This window comes from Vespa velutina, chromosome 19 (assembly GCF_912470025.1).
Source record: "Vespa velutina chromosome 19, iVesVel2.1, whole genome shotgun sequence".
Taxonomy (NCBI): Eukaryota; Metazoa; Arthropoda; class Insecta; order Hymenoptera; family Vespidae; genus Vespa; species Vespa velutina.
The window spans coordinates 513,702-538,333 of NC_062206.1; the positions used below are offsets into that span (position 1 = coordinate 513,702).

Here is a 24,632-nt window from a genome sequence, read left to right on the forward strand (position 1 = left end):
ATAATTTTTAATTGCGTGGGAATAAATTTAAAACATTTCATTTTATTTTTATTGCTTGAGATGCTTGAGGGAACAATTTCGTAGAAGAAAAAAAAAAAAGATTTCCAAAATGGATGGAATTTGTTTCTTGCAGATTTACAGGAAAAATCTGTAGGAAAAGAAAAATGGAACGAACGATTGATTCAATTCCTTTCGACTATTTTTTTTGTTTTTTTATTTTTAGTCACAATCATCGATTCGTACGAAAGCACGTACGTATTAGGATTTTGGCGTCGTCTCAGATAACCATGGCGAAGGGAATGAAAGTCGAGAAATGGGATGAACTGGAGGTTGAAGGTTCAGAGGGTGGCTGGTGGGCAATAGGGGGAGGGGGTTAAGGATGGGACGTTATCAACGGCTAACGAGTTTCTATTGTCCTCGAGGAGGCATCATAACAATAGGAAAAGGCTTGTATTATTTCTAAAAGTCGAATCAAGAAAAGTTTCGGCGCTTAAGTTTGTTGAACATTGTGCAACCATATAATCCACTTCCTCCGTCTATTTTTATATTTCTTTCTTCTTCTTCTTTTTCTTTTTATTTCTTCATTTTATACCGAAAGACCATAGAAATCTCAAGATTTTTTGTCGTTGCGTTTAAAAGAGGATCGATACCGTTCTAGGGTACTTTTCCGTTTTTATGGTGATTCTATGAGTCCATTGAAATTTCACGATTTTTCATTATATGCGGTTAGAAGAGGATTTGAGGGGAATAGAAAAAAAAAATTGAAGGAATCGCGAGAGTTAATACAAAAGATGTAAACGAATTAACTGCAAGATATCTAATCTCAACAAAGATTTTACAAATTTACGTAGAAGAGAATCGTTCTTTGTTTTTTTTTCATCTTCATGATTGATCGTAAAATCGATTGATAAAAAGATATGATATATAAGATTTATAATACGCACGTATTCGAGAAGTTGTACGATCTTTTTCTCGTTTCAAAGAAAAGAAAAGAAAAGAAAAAGAAAAGAAAAAGAAAAAAAAAAAAAAGAAAAAAAGAATGAATAGAAAGAAGTAATTTTTTTCGTAGTAAAATTTAGCTTCTAAGAAAAATCTTTCCTGCGGTATCCGCAGGATCCGCAGTATGAGAGGCTTATCTTTGGAGTTTCGTCGAAGTATAGTAGCAGCTTTCGTTTCAACCTCTCTCTCTTTCTCTCCCTTTCCCCACCATTCGAACCTCCCCCTTTCTCATCCTCTCTTTTTATCCCTCGTATCTATCCTCTCTCTCTCTCTCTCTCTCTCTCTCTCTCTACCGAGCACTATTCGATCGTTATCTAAACGATCTCTTGGTACGCTCGAGCTAGCATGGTCGAAGCGAAGATAACGCAGCATCTGCCAGGATCACCTACGTCCAAGAGGATCCAAGTGGAAAACGACCGTCTGGAAAGCTCGCTCCCTTATTCTGGAGTCCTCTTACTTTCCTTGAAACGACTTCGAATTAACTCTTTTCATTGTTACGTTATTAGACCGCAGGAGAAGGATAGAGAATGAGAGAGTACGATAATGGGATATATCTCTATATTACTCTATCTCTATCTTTCTCTCTCTCTCTCTTTTTTTAATGGCTACATGTATACACTTTTTTTTTTAACTATTAATCAACGTTTTAACAACTATATCTAATTTTTCGTAAATAATGTATAGATAAATATAAAAAAAAAAGTGATTTCTTTTGAATGTAAGTAAAATCTCAGAGACGAGATGTAAGGGTGGAAAAAAAGAAAAACAAAAATGAAAAGATTTCTTTGAATCGACCTCTATGTCTTTTCAGTTTTTTCTTTTTTTGCCATCGAGCGTAAGTAAGTAATTTCAAAGAAGAGACGTGAGAGTAAAGAAAGAAAGAAAAAGTAAAAAATAATCTCTTTGGAATGACTCGACGTACGTCTTTTTAATTTCTTTTTTTTTTTTTTTTTTTTTTTTTCTTTTTTTATTAATCTTCTCTTTTTCCTTTTTCTTTCATCGAACATATCGTAGTTACTCAATTATCAATAAGACGTTGATTTCTTATAAAAGTGAGTAATTTCAAAGGAGAAAAGATGCGAGGATTCGAAAATGGAAAAATGAAAAATAAAAAGAGGAAGAAAGGGGAAGAAAAAAAGAAGAACGATCAGAGGTAGAGGGAAGCCTTCTAAACAAACTATTACTTCGAACGTACTCAGTTGTTTTAAACTTAAGAAATCAATAGTCGGTTCCTTCGAGTCGTTTCATTTTCATCTCTTTGGAGTAACTTCGAGCTCGATCGAGGAGGAACGTGGAAAAGAATCTCGAAGAAATTGCCGAGGCACTTGCAAGTTTTCTCATACAAAAGGAGGGAAGAAAAAAAAAGTGGAGAGAGAGAGAGAGAAAATGTACCTGCTGTTGCAGACTACTTTGATATAAAAAAAAAGAAAAAAGAAAAGAAAAAGAAAATTACGATATGATTAATTACACAAGAATCATATATTTTATTCGATCCACGGGCCATTTAAATAATATCGTAAAATTCCTTTTATATTTTTTTCTCAACCAAATGAATATTTATAAATATTTATTATAAATTCGACGTTCTGATCGAATCAGAAATTAAAAATAATATTAAAAATAATTAATTAATTTTCTATTTATATAAGTGCACACGAAGTAATAATTGTAAAAGACAATAACGAGCTACCTAGAATTGAGAATGTCGAATAGAGTGATATATATCTCTTATCTACTTATATATACATCCGTACAAAGCTATATATATACAGACACAGCTACACATATACGGTTTCGTATATATAGTAAATGTAGTATACGTTCTATGGTGTCTACGTTTCGCAATGATATGCAAGAAGAGGAATGCCAATCGATTCCGCCTACGCCGTTTTAACTTCGTGCTCGCAAACATACACGTATATATATATATATATATATATACATTTACATGTAAACATACATTTAAATATACACTTAAGCATACATGTACACGTGGAATGATAACACGTGGTATCTAATAGATCGTACACCTAGAATTTTCTTAATCGAGTTCGAGATATGTTGTACATATGCAGCATCGAATTTCTTCTTCCTTAGACTCGTATAAAACTTATTTTATACACATATACATGCGCACATTTACGTACGTACGTACGTACGTAAATGTAGACACGTACACATCTACGTTACTTTTAAAGAACGCAAAGTGAATTTCCATTCGACAGGAGAGAAAGAGAAAAAGGAGAGAGAGAGAGAGAGAGGGAGAGAGAGTGAGGGAAGTGGGTTCGAAGTGTGGGTGTAGTAGGTGTGGATGAGAAGAAAGGGGAAAGGGAGGTGAGGAGTATCCAGACTCTATCCTTCGAACACGCTCTCGTTGTTCCTCCATTACACTTATTTTCCTCTCGTCGACGAGGGGAACCGAGGCGCGAAGTGTTCCTTTCGACGCTATTTGCACGAATCGAATCGAACCGAATCGAACCGAGTATTTTTTTTCTATGTTAGACTAAATTATTTCGTATAGATGAATTAAAAATTCTATGGGAATATATATTATATATATGTATATTAAATTCCAATAACCAACCAAGCAAGCAACAAACAAACGAGAAAAAAAGAAACAGGAAAAGAAAATAAAAAATGAAAGATACAAAAGTATCGAAGAGGAGGAACAACATATTGAAAGAGGTCCGGAGGTCAATAAGAGTTAAGAGGACACCGAAGGAAAGTAAGCAAGCACGTGCTGCGAATAACGAAGGACGTCTCTCTCTCTCTCTCTCTCTCTCTCCTTCCATCTATCTATCTGTCTTTTTTCCTCTTGAAGAAAAAAAAGCATCGAGCAAAGCCTGCTAGGCAGCCCGGCCGGCCCTTTAACGCTCGCCTTTATATTTGCATACGTCTCATTAGCGATCGTTAATTGTAAGTGGACTGGTAGGCACTCGTACCACCTTAAGTACTCCCACGGACCCTCTTTTTCCTCTTTATATATATATATATATATTATATATATATCTCTTTCTCTCGTGTACTCTCTGTTTTTCTTACGGGATAATGAAGATATACACGCAGTGTTACGTTGCAGTACGATTAACCGGTCGCTTGCAGAGTTCTTTGCACTTGGAAAACGATAATAACGTGTACGTATATATTATATATATTATATATATATATAATACCTAAGCGTCTGTATAATTAGACGTAAACGAGCATACGAGTGTGGTTTAAAGGTTTGAGTTTATATTGGAGAGTGTTTTTTTTTTGTTTTTTTTTTTTATTTTTTTTTGCTTTTTTTTTTTTATTAAGACTTACTAAAACAGCAGTTCATAAGCGAGATCGTTGTCTCAAAGAAGAATAATAAAATTGCATTGTATAATATTATATCGTATAACCGGGGAAGGACAAAAAAGAAATGGAAGAAGAATAAGAAGATATGCATCAATTGAAAGATAATCTCATGTATCTAATGTGTGTGTGTGTGTTTATATATATACATATGTATGTATATAAAATAATAATAATAATGATAATTGATGTAAAAGTCAATAACGAGTTCGAAATCATAGACTCAAAAAAAGAAAAAAAATAATGAATTATATCTCGTAAGTATCACATATCGTTAAAAGATAATGACATCGTGCTATTATATATATATATATTGAAAAGAAAAAAATAAATAAATAAGCAACGAACTGTTAATTTATATAGTAATTCTAGTTTAGTTAATCGTTTTGTCGTAAAATTTTTGCAAATTATTTATCCGATAGGAAATGCTTGTTATAACTTTTCTTTTTTCTTTTCTTTTTTCTTTTATTTTTTTTTTTTTTTTTACGACCATATGAACGACGTAAAATAGAAGAAAAAAGATAAAAATTAAAGGAGACTTTGCTAATCGTTTGGTCTTTTCAGTTGGATATTTACGAGCGTACGATGTTTATAATTATCGAGATGGGGAGTCGATTAAAAGCCATGGTAGACATTCGAAAGGAGGCGGTAACGAAAGGAGAGTCGACGAGTCCAGTCCTCGTCGAGATGATCGTTTTTGCTCGTAAACGATGGGGAACTTAACAATTAATACGGTAATTAACGGTATGAACGATCGAACATGAACGTTCTTCTAATTTCAGCAATTTAATTAACGAATATAACATATGATCGATGCGAATATTATAAACGGAGATGTACTCGTAAATAAGAGAATAATATATATATATATATATATATATATATATATATTAAATTCAGAAAAAATAAACTAAATATTAAGTTCCCATAAGTTTTCTTAAAATAAAACCCATAGATTGTCATACGAATGGATAAGAGATAGACAGACGGAAAGACAGATAGATAGGCAGACAGACAGATAGATAGAAAGAGAAAGACAAAGAAAACGTGATTGGTCAAGGGCAAAATCTTTCATAAAGGGCCGGCGGTAGGTGGCGAGTTGATGCACCACGTATAAATGCATTTAGGTGGCACACGCGTTTCATCGAAGTTGCTTTTATGTTATCGACCCTCGATTGTATAAGTCTCTTTCTCTCTCTCTCTCTCTCTCTTTCTCTGTGGAAATAACATCGATGCAGCAGTCGCATGAACGTCGTGCATGCCCGCACTAAGTGCATACTCGCACACGAACGAGCAACCCTTATGTATGTAAAATGATGCAATGGTGCATACGAATCTGTAATAGTACATGTATATGGAACGCATATACATACATACATACATACATACATATGTACATATTACATATATATATATGTATGTATGTATGTATGTATATATGTATGTGTACATTTGTGGAAGAGAAGGAAGAGGCAGTAACGCAAACGATCCTATGTATGTTTCATTGCAAAGGCACGTGAATGGACTCTGGACGGTTCGAGAGTTTATACGCTCGAAATGGAGAATAAGGGAGAAAGAGAGAGAGAGAGAGAGAGAGAGAGAGACAGAGAGAGAATGGTGAAAGATCATTTCCACGTGTATCCGAGACACATCGTGCTCCGCACGCCCATATAAATTCATTTTACATGGTTTTGTACGTCTCTCAGTAGTCTTTAAAGATTTAAAACGAAAAGAAGATAAAAAATTACAAAAAAAAAAAAAAAAAAGAGATGAAGAATAAAAACTCACCATTATCATCACGTCGGACTGTATTATCTTTCAATTCGATTTACTTTTCAAAATTCTTTTTCTTTCTTTTCTTTTCTTTTTTTTTTCTTTTTCTTTTCTTTTTTAATTATTGAATCCTCAACAGAAATTGTTGGATAGGATTTCCTTTCAATGTAATTCAATCATACTTTTCGTTTCAACTTACCGAAGAATTATTTTTTTCTTTGATCGATTAAATAATCTTTCGTGAACGTCGTGAAAAAGATCATGCAATGATTTCTGGATTTTTTCCTTACGTGGAGATGTCGAAGCAAAAAAATTGTTTAAAAATCACTAACTGCGCAAAAAAACAAAAAAAAAAAAAAACAAAAAAAAACAAAAAAAATTCGACTATATACTACAGTATAATTATACTGTTTGATAATTATTACGTCTCTCGTTTACTCGAGAAATGTTAATAAATGTTTTTTTTTTTCCTGTAATAAAAAAAAACGCACGTAGGCGCGCGAGTGTACACACACACTCACCCACACAAACGCACACAAGGAGAAGGACTACAGAAGGGTTGCTGAAGTAGGTAGTCACAAGTATGGTTTGAGTTTCGTGTCTCGTAAGTTTTCGGGGAAGATTTCGAATAGTTTGGAATCTCACGAGGACGACGACGACGACGAAAGAGAGAGAAAGAGGGAGGGAGGGAGGGAAAGAGACAGAAATAGGAGAATGTGAAGTGAGGGTAGTGGTGGTTAAAATGGTCGAGGTGCTCGTGATAAGGACAAGAAAATTAATTGTTTCAGGGCCAAGCGAGAAATTCCTTTTTGAAGAAGATCGTATAAATTTAACGTCTTAAAACTTAGTTTAAAATGAAAATTTATAAACAAATAAATAACAATTAATAAACAAACGAGAAAAAGAGTTGCTATTGAGACCGGCAATTATTACATCTCTCCAATGATGCTGATAATAATAATAACAATAATAACAATAATAATAATAATAATAATAATAAAATTAAATAATGTGTAACATACGATATGAACGGGTAAAAAAAAAGAAAGAAATAAAATAAAATAAAATAAAATAAAATAAAATAAAATAAAATAAAATAAAATAAAATAAAATAAAGTAAATTAGATAGGATATAGAAAGGACCTGCCTCCTTCATATCCCGAAGAGAATTATTTACCAAAGTTTCTGGGCACGCTCTAAAGGTGAAATTTATGACGGCCTTCGAGAAATTTATTATCGTATGGCAGAGATTTCGTGGTAAAAATATGACAAGGAGATATAGGGAAGAAAAAGGAGATAGAAAGTGAGAAAGAGAGAGAAGATGGCGAAGAGGGTGAGATAAAGTTTCACAACGAGCTGTTGACTCTCTCTCTCTCACTCTCTCTCTCTCTCTCTCTCTCTCTCTCTCTCTCTTTCACTCTTACTCTCTCTCTTTCTGTCTCTTGAACGTTCTATTGGTTCCATTATATATTATCTTTAGACAAGTTTCTTCGACCAATGAGAAAAAAGTTATAATAATAAAAAAAAAGAAAAAAAAAAGAATGAAGATAACTCATATGAGATTCTCCCATTAATGTTTGATTAAATGTCCTGAAAGAAAATAAAAAGATAAATTGTTTAAAAAAAAAATTTCATCATTTTTATTATACGCGCAATTCGTTTGTACATATTTCAAAAAAAAAAAAGAAAAAAAAAGAGAAAGAAGAAAAAAGAAAAGCTAAAGAAAAATCTCATTATTCTTGTGATTGCTATCATTTGTCACTATCATATATATATATATATATATAATACGTAAGTAATTAATTTTTCATTAGCGATAGATCATTGAAAATAGATAGCGAACGTAAATCACGTCTATTTCATCCCAGTACCAGCATTATAAAAGCTCCTTTCGATATTACGACGGGTTCTTAGAGAAAGAATGAATAGAAGTAAACGTTAGGAGAGAAGAGAAAAAAAAGGAAAAAAGAAAAAGTATGAAAAAAAAAAAAAAAAAAAAAAAAAAAAAAAAACAAGAAGCTAGGAAGAAAAAAGTGAACGAGTTTGATCGGTCGTTTGAGGTACTACTTTTTTAAAGTGGGGACACGCTCGTTCGCTCGATTTTGCTCTTCCAGAGGGAGATATCAGCAAAGTTTATTAGCCTTCCCTTCCCTTAGTCCCTTTTACCCCTCCAGTCCCCCTACCCCAACCTTCCCCTTTACCTACGTTTGGAAAAAAGTTTTAAATGGAACGTCGTAAGAAGATTTAAACGAGGTATACGCTCGAGTGAACGCGCGATCGACGATTTTTTTTTTTTTTTTTTTTTTTTTTTCTTTTTTCTTACGGTCGTAAAAATTCCCGCGAGGTGTCGAGGAAATAACGCGGAAGGACACTCTCTCTCTCTCTCTCTCTCTTTCTATCCCTTTCGTAATAGTAATAATAGATAGTACTTGACGTGTTCTATAGATAAAGGTAATGACATAAATCGATAAATCGTTTTAAATGTGAGGAAATTATCTCGTTTCATTATCTTTACCTTATCGTTCTTCATTTCGATACGTTTTTCGTGATTGAGAATTTCTCTAGGACTACACTTTATCCTACAATACCTCACCCCCTTTTTTTATTTTTAACTCTTTAAGGCAAACGATTTTAAAGAGAAAATAATAACAAAAATAAATTACAGAGAATTTTTAAATATATATATATATATTATTTTAATAATTAATTATAGTAATTTCTGAATATAAATTATTTATTTATTTTTTTTAAATCATTGATTCATTTTGTCAATTAGATTCTCTAGATAAACATTTAATCGGCTAATCCTTCTCTCTTAGACGCGATAAATTTCTGAAGCTAATTAAAAAACGATATTTTTCCTTATTCCTCTTCTTCTTCTTTTTCGTTCTCTTCGTCTTATTTTTCTTCGTTGTCCTTGTACAGGATGTAGGATATCACGTTTTACGTTCTTTTACTACGTATATATACGTATGTGTATTCTTTTCACGTAACCGAACGCGTGCCGTTGCAATTCTTATGACGTAAATTGAATTAAGATACTAGGTAGTCCTGCCAGAAACTACAAAGAAAAAAAAAGAGAAAAAAAATTGCACTTTTGTTTATTTATTCCTCCTTTTTTCTTTTTTTTTTTTTATATTAATATTAATATAATTTTATATTAATATAATATTACATATAATATAATATCGATATTCTAAAAAAATAATCTATATTTATAAATCTTATAAAGATCTACATCATCGAAAAGATCGAGATTTTTTTATCGCTCGAATTTAGTTCTTTTCTCTTCTTACTTTTTTTTTTCTTTTTATATTTGGCTATCTATACTCAGATAGGTAATATCTAGAAGAGGAAGAAAGAAATAAAATAAAAAAAGAAATACGTAAGGAAGAAAGAACGAAAGATGAAAAAAAAGAAAGAAGAAAGGATTGAAGAAGATATCGAGTTTAATGGCATTATGGGTACCATAGGAATCTCTTCCTCGGATGGCGGCCACAGATTTATCAGCACAAACGTTTTGTTCCCTCCGATGGATCCAAGAGAATGTGAGAGAAAGAAAGACAGAGAGAGAGAGAGAGAGAGAGAGAGAGAGAGAGAGAGAGAGAGAGAGAGAGAGAGAGAGAGAGAGAGAGAGTGGGCGATGATAGGGGAAAGAGGAAAGGGGAGACGCGAGCCTCGTTCGCGTCCAGAAATTCAACGCAATAAAATGCAAATTTGATTCCGCACAATTTGGTTAAGCAGGCCCTGCTGCGTCCTCCTCTATCTCTCTCCCTCCTCCTACTCTCTTTCTCTCTCTCTCTCTCTCTCTCTCTCTTTCTCTTTTTGTATCTCTCTTTGTTTCTGTCCAACGTGAAGCTTTTAAATTCCATAGCGGTTTGCCGATTGCCATAAAACAAAGCCCCGGGTATCCGAAAAGCTTCGAACGGATGAAAACGAAACCGAAACGAAAAGCTCGCGGAGAATAACGGACAAACGACTCTCTCTCTCTCTCTCTCTCTCTCTCGCTCTCTCTTTCTCGATTTTTCTCTTTCTCTGTTTTTCTCTTTCTATTTCTCTCTTTTTTTCTCTCGTTTCTTTCTCCTCTTCGTTTCCCTTTCGACATTTTCACATCTCTTTTTCGGACTCATTCGACTCTCTCTCTCTCTCTCTCTCTCTCTCTCTCTCTCTCTCTCTCTCCCTTACTCTCTCACTCTCATCGGGCACGCATATCCGATGAAAAGAGTTAACAACGTATTGTGAAAAAAAATACAATGGGTACTCGTACGTGACTCTCTCATTCTCTCTCTCTCTCTCTCTCTCTCTCTCTCTCTCTGTCTCTCGTTCTCTAATTCTCTCTCTTTCTCTCTCACGGTTACGTGCGTTTGCGTCGAAAACTTTAACACACAATATCGCGAACAAGCGAACGAGCACAAGAGAAAGAGAGAATCCATCCTATGCGAGATCGTACTCGTGTCACGGCTTTTCCTCTATCTGTTCCCGTACTATTCGACCGGTTGATAGTTAGGGCGGAAGGGAGGGGGTTGAAACGAGGACAAAAAAAAGAAGAAAAAAAAAAAGAAAGAAAAATCCTCCCCTTGAAAAATAGAACGAAAGAGAAAAAGAAGTGGAAGAATGATGAAGAGGAAAAAAGAAAGAAAGAAAGAAAGAAAGCAACTAAAAAGAAAAAAAGAGAAAAATAAATAAAAAAGAAATAAAAATCGAACGACCCCATCGCGTCGAGGGTTAAGCGCTAATACCCTTCCCGCCGTCGTCGTCCCTCGAAAACAGTAACGGAACGAATGATCATCGTGGAATATCCGTTGGGATACAAATCGATTGAAAAGTAATATGTTTCTATCGGTTAAATCGCTTTTTTTACTTTTTTTTTTTTTTTTTTTTGTATTTTCGTTCTTTTTTTGTTTGTCCGTTTCTGTCTTCTTTTTTGTACCCTCTCTCTCTCTTTTATTTTTTTTTTTTTAACCAATAATAACGAACCGATCCCGTTAGACATCGTTAGATTAATTATTTCTTAAAACTATCTAAAATATTCGGCGTATTAAGGGAATAAACTTGAATCTCCGATGAAGCGTTATCATTTACGTACGAAGATAGCTCTATTACGAGTGATGAAATGATATGAGTTTTGGGGTATTACGGTGTGTACTCAGTTCTCAAAATTCAGTGTAGATAAATTCTCTCTCGAATGCAATCTTCTCTATGCATACGTTTAACGCGTTCGAAAAAGAATAAGAGAGTGAGAACGAGCTGACGCGAGAGAGAATAAGAGAGAGAAAGAGAAAAATTGAGAGAAGGAGAGAGAGAGCAAAAATAAGAGACAAAGAATGATAAAGAGAGAGAGAATCTCTCAACCACAGTTGACTACGTTTCCTATGTGTATCAAGAAAGACACATGAAAGTAAGAAGAATAGTTTCTCTTCCCGTTAAAGTGAATTTAGGCTCGTGCACCTGGTACAGGTATTCACGTATACATGTATTTATGTATATATGTATGTACATAGTCAGCTTACAAAATTTGCCTAGCTTTCGATTCGACACACGTACGAGGAACGATTTAATTTAAGGGAATACGAAACACATACATTTACGTATCGTGTAAGTCGTTCTTTTACGTCCGAGGATATATCGCCTCTCTCTTTCTCTGCTTCTCTATCTATCTATCTATCCGTCTATTTATCGATTGTTCCTAAATTCGTCCTAGAAACGAATTGTTTTATTTTTTTCCTTCCTCGTATCGTCACGAATTCAAAAAAAAAAAAAAAAAATACATGGATTTGAACTTTTTTTTGTCCTTTCCTTTTTCTCTCTCTCTCTTTTTTTTTTTTATTCATCGCACGTACTCGTAGATCGATTAGATTGAAATGTTATCGATCGTGCGAAAGGAGTTGTAAAATGTTAAAAAAAAAAAAGAAGAAAAAACCTACATATATATATATATATGTATATATATATATATATATATATATATATATATATATATATGTATCGATAAAACGCTTATCTCTGGTTAACAAACCCCCGACGTAAACGTGTAAACGTTCGAAATTCCCTATGCTACTCTGCCGTTAACAAGTTTGCCCTCTGACCCTACCCCCTTCACCTCCCTACCCTCACCACCATCCCCACCTTGTCGTATCGTACCATTTTCTCTCTCTCTCTCTCTCTGTCTCTATCCATCTATCTATCTATCTATCTGTCTCACTCTCTTGCACTCATCCTCCCTTTGTAATAGATGCAACGTTCTATAATTAATTTCAACCCTTCGGAGGATCCATTACCGCGTGCATTTGGTCCCACAGATATCATCACGACGATATACCGAGGATCGGTCCATACGTAGGTGGTACATACGATTTGTGTCCTCTCACCCATATATATGTGTGTGTGTGTGTGTCTATATATATAATCTATATAGAGAAATTCTAACTGATTCAACATGAATGCATTGACATTGATCACCAAACATAGTAAATACATAGGTTTCCACCCTTCAATTGGCTTGGCAACTAAGTGATTGCGGAGAGTATCCACAAAATCTGCAATCACTTAGTTGCCAAGAAAATATCCCGTTGGCAACTAAGTGATTGCGGTAAGTATCCACAAAATCCGCAATCACTTAGTTGCCAGAACCGCAATCACTTAGTTGCCAACGGGATATTGTGTTGGCAACTAAGTCATTGCGGATTTTGTGAATACTATCCGCAATGACTTAGTTGCCAAACCGCAATCACTTAGTTGCCAAACCCGCAATCACTTAGTTGCCAAACCCGCAATCACTTAGTTGCCAAACCCGCAATCACTTAGTTGCCAAATCCGCAGTTACTTAGTTGCCAACAAAATATCCCGTTGGCAACTAAGTCGTTGCGGTGACCAAATCCGCAATAACTTAGTTGCCAACACAATATCCCGTTGGCAACTAAGTGATTGCGGATTTTGTGGATACTTACCGCAATCACTTAGTTGCCAACGCAATATTTTGTTGGCAACTATAGAAAGATATATAATAAACGAACGAAAAAAAAAGATATAAATGTTTAGACGGTGTTCCTGATATTAATTTTTAAACATCGATAGAAACCTCAGAAAAAGAGAATGATATATATATATATATATATATATATATATATATATATATATATATAAAGGGGGAGAGAGAGAGAGAGAGAGATACGAATGAGATAAAGGAACAAGAATTTCGTAGCATTAAGGAAACTTATTGCATGGTTCAGACTGTAGTAGACAGTAGGCATTTGCCAGGAACCGCAGACTAATATCATCCGATCTACTTAATCCCCGATCCCTTTGGAACGTCAGTTAGCGGGGCTAGGTAATTAGCTAGGCCATCAACAAACAATGGATACCAATTTTGCCATGAGAATAATGGTTATACTTGGTAGTTCTCTCACCTCTCCAATATCTATCTCTCTCTCTCTCTCTTTCTCTTTCCTTCTTTCTCTTATCTGTACCAACTAGCTATCTCTTGTTCGTTCGAGCGTAAAGATCAAGAAATTAAGAAGATCATTGTTCTTCAATATTTTTTTTTTTTTTCTAATTTTCTATAATAAAAGGGGAAAAATCGAGCTCCGTCAAACAGGCTGAAAACGATTTCTTATTTTACTTAATCAATTTCTCTATCTCTTTCTCTTTCTGTGTGTGTTCGTGCAATGGAGTTCAACGTGAACAAACATTCTCGATTCGACTTTTTGTTTGAGCACGCACATTGATAACGCCGAGTGAGTCGAACTACAACTTCCTCTTGCACTCTCTAATCCCTACACCCTGCCCCTGTCCCCTTATCAACCCTCTCTCTGTGGATTTCGGCGGTTGTATTTTTCTGTTTTTTTTTTTCATTTTTTTTTTTTTTTTTTTTTCATTTTTAGAGAATTTTCTAGCGAATCGAATGTAACGAAACATTGGCGAAATCCACGAGAATATTCAATTGTTCGGTGTGTAATAGAGCGAAAAGGAAGGAAGACGAAAAAAAGAAAAAGAAAAATAGGGTTTTGGTAAGCTTGTTTAGTTTTTTTATTTTTTTTTTAATTTTTCTTCTGTCTCTTTACTCTTTTTGCTAACACAATTCTTCGTCGATTGCCGTCGTTGTCGTCGGCATTATTTTTATTTTCGGAAAACCGAAAAAAGCGATATGTCGGTTCAGAAGTAATAAAAGGGTTAATGTAGACAGGTAGGTAGGTAGGTAGATAAGTAGGTAGATAGATAGGTAGGTAAATAGATAGATACCTAGCTAGCCAAGTAAGAATTTGAAATTTTATGCTTGACGTTGAAGGCATCATACACGATAGGTGGGATTTACGGCGCGACGTTTCGTGGATTTACGATGCAACAGGCAACGACATGGACGTCCTCGAAGAGGACGAAAAGAAAGAGAGAGAGAGAGAGAGATAAAAAAATGACGTTTCCTTTAGCGGATAGAGAAAATAGAAGAGACGTTTTAAAAAAGTAGGAAAATGATCTCGACGTTATCATATTGAATTTCGTTCGAGGTATCCACTTTCACACGGCGGCAGGATGACATTCTCTTTCTCTCTCTCTATGTTTCTCACTTCATTTTCCTTCTCTTTCTATCCTCCTTGGCCTCCTAGCAGAATATTACATTCTTCCGGAAAACTTTCCGTCCTTCTTTTCTTCCAAAGACCCCACCAGCCCCAATCCCCACCTCCCGCGCCTCCTCTTCTACTTTTCTCATCCGGTAAAATGAAATTCCTCGTTCAATTTGCCAGCCGGTGTGCGAATGCAAACTATCTTTGCAAAATCTGGATTAAAAAAAGAAAAAAAAATAATAATAATAATAATAATAAATAAATATAAAAGAGAATGAAAGAACTGCCAAGAAAAGAGAACTGAGGAAAAAAGAGCAAGGGAAGGAGAGAATCGAAAAGAAAAAAAAAATTGAAAAAAAGAAACACAAAAATAGAACCAAAGAAGACAACTGTAAAAGAGAAGAACGGATAAAGATAACTGAACGGAAAAAAAAAAAACGGGAAAGAAGTAATTGAAGAAAAAAAAGAAAAGAAAGGAGAAAAAATGAAAAGGAGAAAGGACCAAGTGGAAAAGGAAATAGAATGAAGCAGTAAAAAGAGAAGTAGAAAAAAAAAGAAGAAGAACAAAAGGAGAAGGATCCATAAGTGCGACATTTTAATTTTTTTCATCCTCGTCCTAGTCTTCGTCTTCGTCCTTAGCGTGCCAATCCTACGCTTTTATTTTTTTCTAGATCTTTTTTTCTCTCTCTTTCTCTCTCCTTCTCTCGACGATAAAGAAAAAAGTAAGAGAGAGAGAGAGAGAGAGAGAGAGAGAGAGAGAGAGAGAAAGGAAACTCGATATCCAGTCGGGCAATAAAATCGAACACCTTTCGTAAAAGCCGCCATAGTTTCGGGTCGAGTTATTTCCACGGTCTTTTCTCTCTCTCTCTCTCTCTCTCTCTCTTTCTCTCTCTTCTCGGCACACTCGTTAAGGTCGCGTGGGAGCCCGTGCAAACAATACCGGCTCCGATTTTAAAACGGAGCCTACAGTCTGCATATAACGTTCTCCTAAACTTTATTTCAAGGCAGCTACACAGCTTCGGTTAATACGGTTAATATCGAAACTAAGATTATGGTTCGTACGTATGTAACTGTGTGTCTATGTATATATGTACATATGTTATATGTTGTGTAAAAGCGTGAACGTTCGGTGTAACAAAAAGAGAGAGAGAGAGAGAGAATAAAGGGAAAATACTGCTATTACGTATATATATATGTGTATGTATATGACCGTGTGTGTGTGTGCATGCGTATGTGTGTGTATGTGAGAGAAAGAGAGAGAGAGAGAGAGAGAGGGAGAGAGAGAGAGAATGAGATTTCTAGACGTTAACTTTCTCGATGAAATTCTATATCACGAAATAACAACTTCGTAATACGTTCTCGTAAGTTCCGTACGAATTCTTGGCCGTTTAGATTGAATACGAGAGAGAGATAGAGAGAAAGATACGATCTCGCGTGTGCGACCTTAACGAAGTTAAAGTTGAGATAATGTTGAACCATTACGACGAAAGTGTTTTAACGATTAAACTAAATACGAGTGTTTTCACCCGTCCACCACCCACCACTCTTTCTCTCTCTCTCTCTCTCTCTCTTTCTGTTTCTATCTATAATATCTCTTTCTCTTTCGATTTCGTACGAGAATAATAATATCCTTCGAAATAAATTGTTTCTATAATTATTTTTATTCGTCTCTTACTTTTTTTTCGTAAGGAAAAGGAAGAACAAAAGAGAGAGAGAGAGAGAGAGAGAGAGGGAGAGGGAGAGAAAGGGAAAAAATATGGATCATGTATTTTTGTTCTTTTCTTTTTTAAGCTTATATGAAGGACTAATATAATGATTAGATCGATTAGGTCGTAATGTGAACAGAAAGAGAAGAGAGATATAGAGAGTGAAAGAGAGTAGCGACATAGTGATCTCTCCCCCATTCACCCCATCCCTCTGTGCATCATCCGCTTTTAGACTTAAAATCTCAACGAAATCGGCTTCACGTTCTTATCCTTCAAAGTTCTGTCTTCTCTTTCTCTCTCTCTCTCTCTCTCTCTGTCTGTCTGACTGACTGTCTGTCTTTGTCTCTCTTTCTATTTCTCTTTGCCTTCGCTATTTCTATCCTTTTCTCTCTTTCGCCTCTTTTCAGTAACATTGGGTTTACTTTAATACTCACGTAAGTACACGAAGTGCCGTATTTGGAGGTTGACTTCCTTTTTATCTTCGAGGCACCATTTTCTTTCAGGTTTCTTCTTTTTTTCTCTCTTTCATTAAAGAATTGCCCTCTTACCCTTATCCTGCTTTTTCTTTTCGATTCTCTAACCCTTTTTTCGATTACGTTACTGTAACTAATTTCTTCTTTTCTGTTTTCTATCTTTCTCTTTGTCCCTTTTCTCTTTTCTTTTCCTTTGTTTTTCTTTCTCCCTTTCTATCTTTTTTCTCTTTCTTTTCTTTTCTTTTCTCCGTTTTAATTTTTTTGTTTATTATTATTATTATTATTGTCATCATTATTATGTTTATTGTTGTCGTTATTATCATTCTTTTTTAACCTCATCTTTCCTTGCTTTCAGGTAAGTTATATCGCATCTTTATCTTTCGAGACAACACGAATGCAGGCGGGATACATGAAAATGCAACCAAAGTTTATCGATGGGGTTTTGTCAAAGTAAGTTTTTTCATTGTTTTTTTTTTCCCCTGGTTGATGATGTTACCAGTTCGTTTCGTTGTTGGTAAACGTTATCGTGTCAGATAAAATCTTTTCAATTAAAAATTCGTTTACTTTCCATTATCGATTTTTCTCTTTTCTTTTCCTTTTTTTCTTCTTTTTTTTTTTAATCTTTTCTTAGATATTGTGTATACAATATATATATATATATATTGATAGAGTTTTAGATAGCTTTTAGATAGCACTAAACTTATATTTTTCCTTATGAAAAAGAAAGAGAAAGAGATAGAGAGAGAGAGAGAGAGAGAGAGAGAGAGAAGCAGAAAGGTTTTTCGTACGTCACGTTTTACCGATAACCACGGATGACGTAAGGGAAGCACGTGCAATATTATAAAAAAGGGTCGGTGGAAAGGGAAATGCGTGTACGTATCCTGTATCCACGTAACGTAATGCAACGTAACCTAACGTAACGTAACGTAAGTAGGTATAAACCGACTAGTGTTTATATGCTTGCTGTTTGTGTTTGTGCGAGTGTATGTGTGTATGTATGTATGTGTTAGTCGTACTTAAAAAGAGAGAGATAAGAAAATCGTACCTAGTATCGGAAAAACGTCTACTATCGCCTTCAATTTGATTCTTACCATTTTTTCTTTCACTTTTCTTTACCTACCTATAAATATATATATATATATTTCTCTTTCACAATATTTCTATCTCAAAATCTGATAACACTTGACGATATAATTTTTCTCGGTGAACGTCATGCTTTTATCCAGATAAAAATATGAAAAAAAAAAAAAAAAAAAACTTTGCATATTAAACAACAAATACATTTATAATAATAAATGAAAATTATTATGGGATTAAATTTATATAAGAGGAAAATGATATGGACGATTATTATAATATTTCGATTTTTATCCAATTAAATTCTTTAATCCTTCTTTTTTCGTTTTCGATTTCGATACGTCGATCGATAATTCATTCGTTATTATTATAAACTTTTTGATAATAAACGTAAAGCTAAGTGAGTATAAATGGAGTAATATTTTATTTCACATGCAGACTACGTTCTGTCGTCTAGAATACGTTAATGTCTTACGTTACGCGTTACGTTCACTCCTCTGATCCGATTTGGGAGGTCCCTAAGCTCTAAGATATGTATATGCTAAGAAAGAGAGAGAGAGAGAGATCTTTAGGGACGACTATTAAGGGTAACTTCTCGTCCTACACGAAATTTTCTTTGCAAGGTTAGAGCGTTGAAATTAGTCTACTCTTCGTGAAGTAATAAATTAATTTAAAAAGAAAAATGAAAGGAGAAAACGAACATATATATATATATATATTAATATTTAAAGTAATATGATTTAATATCATATTTATATATTAAATTATAACGTTAATTATTTATATTACAATATTATATAAATATAATATAATTCATATTATAAAAATATTTATAAATAAATAAATATATACACACACATATATATATATATATTTATTTATTTATAAAATCGTTTAGCTGGTGTTAAATGTTATATCTCTCTCTCTTTCTCTCTATCTCTTTCATGATTTAGGAAACAGTCACGTCGTCCTCGTTTTCATCTTCGTTTCTGTCCTTCTCGTGTGTGCATAGACACGCATAGTGAATGGAATTTGCTTAACCTGTTCCCTCTATCTCTATCTCTATCTCTGTCTCTCTCTCTCTCTATTTCCCGCGGAATTTCATTTTCCAAGCCATCCAGTATCCTCCTTCTCGCCTTCATCCCTCTTTTTAAACTCCCTTTTGGGAGACAAGTGCCTACTTCTCTCTCTCTCTCTCTCTCTCTCTCTCTCTCTCTCTCTCTCGCTATCTGTCTCTGTCTCTCTATTTCTGTCTCCTAAAGACTTGGTTATGTCACAATTTGCTCGCTGACACTTGCAATTCATCGCGATCGTCAACTACGATAATTCTGTTTCTCTCTCTCTCTCTTTCTTTTTGTCTTTCACATTCTTTATCTTCATTATCCCAACGCGTATGTTACGTCAAATAATCGATAAGAATGAAAAATCATGATAGAACGATAAACATTAAAAACGTACAAATATCTATCTAATTATCTTTGGATATTATTTGTTCTTCCCTCTCCCTCCTCTTTCTTTTGTATTTATTTATTTCTCTTTTCATTTTTGAAATTATCATCTTTTCTATCAAATATCGAACATCTTGTGTAATAATCGATAATTATGAAAAAATTTCGAGAACAAATAATAAATGTTAAATGAAACGTATAAATAAAATGTTAATTATATAAATTAATATAATTTAACAATATTGTAATAAAATTTTACAGTAAAATAATTTCAATGGAATAATTTTAATTGACTTATTCGGATATTGAGCTTTTTTTTTTATTAATTCGAAAGTATCGTTAAATAATCGATAACAATGAATAATCGAAATCTAACGATAAACGTTTAATGTATAATGATCTAAAATTGAATACCTAATTAAAACTAAATTATATGGATCTATTAAATTATATTAAATCGTGCAGAATAATCTTAATTAATTATTCTCGCAAAAATCCAAATAAATTCGAGTTCGATCGATAGACATAAACACAATATCTAAAAACACAAATTATATAAAATCATCACGAATGATCATTAATTAATTATCTTCCAATTTAGTTATCTATCAAACCTAATATTTTACGATATAATAATCTGATAAACATAGAAATAAAAAAATTCCTTAAATAACATTTAATCATTAATCAATAACCCACTCCATTTAATCATCGTCATCACATTTATTTATTTATCTATGTACATAAAATCCAGAAACTTTCGACGTTATATATTTCTATTATAATACCCACTATATCATACGTTAAATCGAAAGTTGAATCATAATGGACTATTATGAAATCATTAATCTGTTAATGGATTGGGTTACCAATGAGAGGGATGGGTTGAAACTATGTCCACGCCTTCGTTCTTCAAGTTCTATCGTTTTGCGCCCTTCTCGTGGTAGGTGAATTCATCCCCCATAAACACCGCGAATGAAAGCCATGAACCGCCTGCCTTTCCTCCCTAATCCTCCCATCCCTCCTTCTTGTCCACCCCTTTCTATCTTTCACAGTCTCCCTCTCTCTTTCGCTCTATATCACTATCTCTATCTCCTCCCTCAATTCGGATTCGTCATGCGTGACCGAACGGAAACTGCGTAATCTGCGTAATACCCGTAACATGCCATTATGTTATTACGCCGGGGTGTTTCGCGCGTTCATTCACAATGTCGAACGTCACGTGAATGTTGAACGTTGAATGTTCAACGTTGAACGTATGAAATGCGTGCGTACACGCGTATAGGTATATAGGCCCCTTCTATATTATACGTGTATGTATGTATGTATGTATGTATGCATGCATGCATGCATGCATGCATGTATGTATGCATATATATGGATAACATAGAGGAACTGGATGACGCGTCGAGTGAGGTATTAAAAGGCTCTTAACCGTTCGTAGAAATATTATGGGGGTTGTGAAGTATCAAAGTTGTAGTACAACGTTTCACTTCGTGGACGCTCTAAACATAGAGACAGACAGAGAGAGAGAGAGAGAGAGAGAGAGAGAGAGAGAGAGGGGAGGAGTGGAGGAGATAAAAAATATAGGGAAAAAAGAAAGAAAAATTAAAAAATAAATAAATAAAACGAAAGCAAAAAAAAAGACCCAGAAATAAATAATTAAAAGGGAAGCGAATAGACGGGATTTCTTTTTTGCCTCGCTTTTTTTTCCTTTTTTTTTTTTTTGTTTTTTAATATAAATTTGTCTTTTAATATTCGAACAAATGTAATCAACCACATTTTCGATTTAATATCTCATTATAGTACTCTATCATTTATTCTCTCTCGTATAACAAGATCTTTCAATAAATATGTGTGTGTGAGTTATTATCATTATTATCATTCCACTCTAGCGTTCTCATAAGCGAATGCTCGAAGCGTGACCGGTTTCAATGTAGAGAAAGAGAAAGAGGTGGAGAATATTGGTGGGTTCGATCGATTGTCATCAAACGATTCGAGCTTCTCTCTCTCTCTCTCTCTCTCTCTCTCTCTCTCTTTCTTTCTCTCGACGTGCCAACGAGGAAACGCGCGAGGTATCGAAACGTAATATCGAGAGAACAAGTTGGAAAGTTATTTGCTGTCTCCTATCCTTTTCTAACGTATATATACGTCTATGTGAGTATAGACTTTCCTTCTATATGGCGGCTACCTTATATGGTTGGTGTCTTCTAACGTTTCACAACTATTAACGAACAAATCTATTGTTCTTCTATTTGTCTCCTTATCTATTGCTTTTGTTGTTAGGATGCCAGCAAATTTTTTTTCTGCTTTTTTTTTTGTTCTGATCTTTTTCCCTTTTTTTTTTTTTTCGAACGAAACTACGACACATTTTTTGTGTAAGGAAAGAATGAATGAAAGAATTTCTATACAAATATATATGCATATTTAATCATTAATAATTAATTTATAGTACAATTTCTCGTAGAATTTATATCTTCTTTTTTCTCCCTTTTGAACTTTAGCTTAATGCGAAAATATATTTTAAATTTCGAGCACCGTCATTATCTAGTTACATTTTCATCCATTGTTGAAGACAATGAATCTCATACTTTGTTACATCTTAATTAAATAGCAAATTACGTCGAGAAAACTATAATGAGAGAGATGGATAGATAGAGATAAATAATGGATAGAGAAAGATAGAGAGAGAGAGAGAGAGAAAGAGAGAGGGAGTGAGATAGAGATAGAAATTCTCCCGTTAGTTGTTAAGCATACGCACGAATTCCGCAGAAGATTGGCCGCCAAGGATGCCGAAGGATATTGAAATCCTTTATTATAGACAGTAAAGTAGATCCCTTTAGATAGATGGTTTAAGGAAAACTGAAATTGACAGATTTCGTACGTGATCATGTTATATTAACACTATCTTGAACTATTCGAATTAATTTAAAGGTCATGGACATTGTCCAAAAAAAAAAAAAAAAAAAAAAAAAAAAATAGAAAGAGAAAGAAATCTTATTGAAAGTTTCTCTCGAGATTTTAATAAATATTTCCGAAAATCTCGTTTATTTCGAAACTTCATTATTCATTTTGATATATATATTTTTTTTTAACATTTCAATAATTTTTTTCTCTAACGGAAGAACATTTTATTAACTTATTATAAATCTCTCTCTCTGTCTGTCTGTCTGTCTGTCTGTGTCTCCATTTCTCTTTGGTCCCTTTCGAAAGTAAAATACGAGTTATAATTAATTTGTTAGAAACGAAATTAGCGTCAGAACCGAGTGAAAGGGAGCATTCGAAATATCAATTAAAGATGTTAAGAGTATGAAAGAGATAGAGAGTTATATAGAGATAGAAAGATGTGTATATATATATATATATATATATATATATATATATATATATATATATATATATATATATATACATAGAAAGAGAGGGAAAAAAATCTGGTGCAGTAGCGAACGTCTTTTCGCAGTCAGCCACGAACATTTATTTCGCTTTAAGGGTCATGCTCGCGCATCAGAGAAAGGTAGGTGCCACTCTCTTCACCCTCGAGACGCAATTATTTCTAATTACTTCACGTCGTCTCTCCAGGCGCTCTTCGACGACGACAGAGAACGAAAAATGGTCAGAGAGAGAGAGAAAGAGAGAGAGAAGAGAAAGAGAAAGAACGATGCACGTAAAGACTCGCTGGAGATTCGCACAGGGGGCTCGTTTTAAGGGTCGATCCAACACAACCCCTTTTACCGTGACGATACGCGTTAGAGCACACGCGCGTTTATCGAAGCGCGTAAACTTTGTCTCTCTCCCTCTCTCTCTCTCTCTCTTTCGTTTTTTTTCTTGCTCGCTCGCTCTTGCTCTCTTTGCCTTTTTTTAGTGTTAACCTCAACGTTATTTTGTAAAGGCGTCGAAGCACCGTTTTTCTCTCTCTCTCTCTCTCTCTTAGAAATACTCATTAGGACGAATAATTAAAAAGGGAAAGTTTTAAGGAAGGGGCGAGAAAAAAATGAAAAAACTTTTAAAATAATTGAATAAATAAATAAATAAATAAATAAAAAATGGAAAATAATTCAGAAAGCAATATATCGTTGTGATAATGTCGATCTCAAACATATCGCGACGTAAATTTTTTTTTGTTCTTTTTTTGTTTTTAAATAATTTTTTCTTCATTTTGTCATTGAAAGAAAATGAATAGAGTGACATCACAGCTTCCAACTTTCCGCGACATTACTTTTTACATAGATATATAATTTACACACACGTGCCATTTAAAGATGAAAGTATGTGAAAAGTAAAAGAAAAGGAAAAAAGAGAGAGAAAGAGAGAGTGTGTGTGTGAGTAGAGATGAGTGAGAGAAGGGAAGAGTTTCTTTACACTTTGCTCAAGGAGTCGAAAAGTAATTATCGCGAGATTCTCCTTTCGATTTCTCGAAGGAATGAAGCTAATGAAATCTTATGATCAAAAGCCACCAGTTAGCTCCGCCTATCTCACAGCGCCAAAACTTTCGTAAAGTTCAAGAGATTTATGACCGATCTTACTTGGTAAACGGGTGCAACATTACCCTATGGATTTTATATAATTAAAGAGCCTCAACTCTTTGCGATTAAAATAATAGTAATTATAATAATTTTATAAAATATACATCAGAAGGCTTCTTTGTGTCCCTTAAAAACCGCCTATTTAATAAAAAAGAAAACGAAATTAATAATTATGATGATGATGATCATAATTTTATATATATATGACCGATTATATATATATATATATGACAATGATGATGATGTTGATGATAATGATCTATAAACACAATTATGCTATATAAATAATATGTTAAGTAATAGAAAAAAGAAATTATAAGTTATTCTATTACGACATGCTATAAATACTACAGATATATATCGAACATATTATTTAAAAAGAGAAATATATAAATTGTATAGATATAATAAAACGAATAGATGAAACCAATGAAATATGAAACAGACAAAACATCAGACTGACGATCCAAGATAAAATACAATGGGGTTTACTTATATCATAGACATAGCAATCCCTATAGATAGAATCATAACAGATAGAAAATAAAAAGTAAATACATACACACACACACACATACATGTACATATATATTGTCTAGCAGACAAAAATAGAAAAAAATTTAGAAAAACTACACGCGTTGTAATTTCGATCACCGTAATAACAAATAAATCATGTATAATATTTCAACATCTATTGATTCTAAAACATTAATTCTATTTTATTTTATTCGAT

General features: G+C 33.8%; 1 protein-coding gene across 4 annotated transcripts in view; it reads left to right on the forward strand.

Moving 5' to 3' along the window:
• Nucleotides 1-24,632, forward strand: part of LOC124955770 (tyrosine-protein kinase transmembrane receptor Ror) — a 192,780-nt gene that overhangs the window by 82,548 nt on the left and 85,600 nt on the right. The window contains exon 2 of one of the 4 annotated variants that reach the window (XM_047510670.1): nt 17,204-17,298. The exons of the other annotated variants lie outside the window; for them this stretch is intronic. Within the exon in view, the coding sequence (XP_047366626.1) occupies nt 17,283-17,298 (16 nt within the window). The 5' untranslated portion in view covers nt 17,204-17,282. The remainder of the gene's footprint in view (nt 1-17,203; nt 17,299-24,632) is intronic. 4 annotated transcript variants of the gene reach the window in all.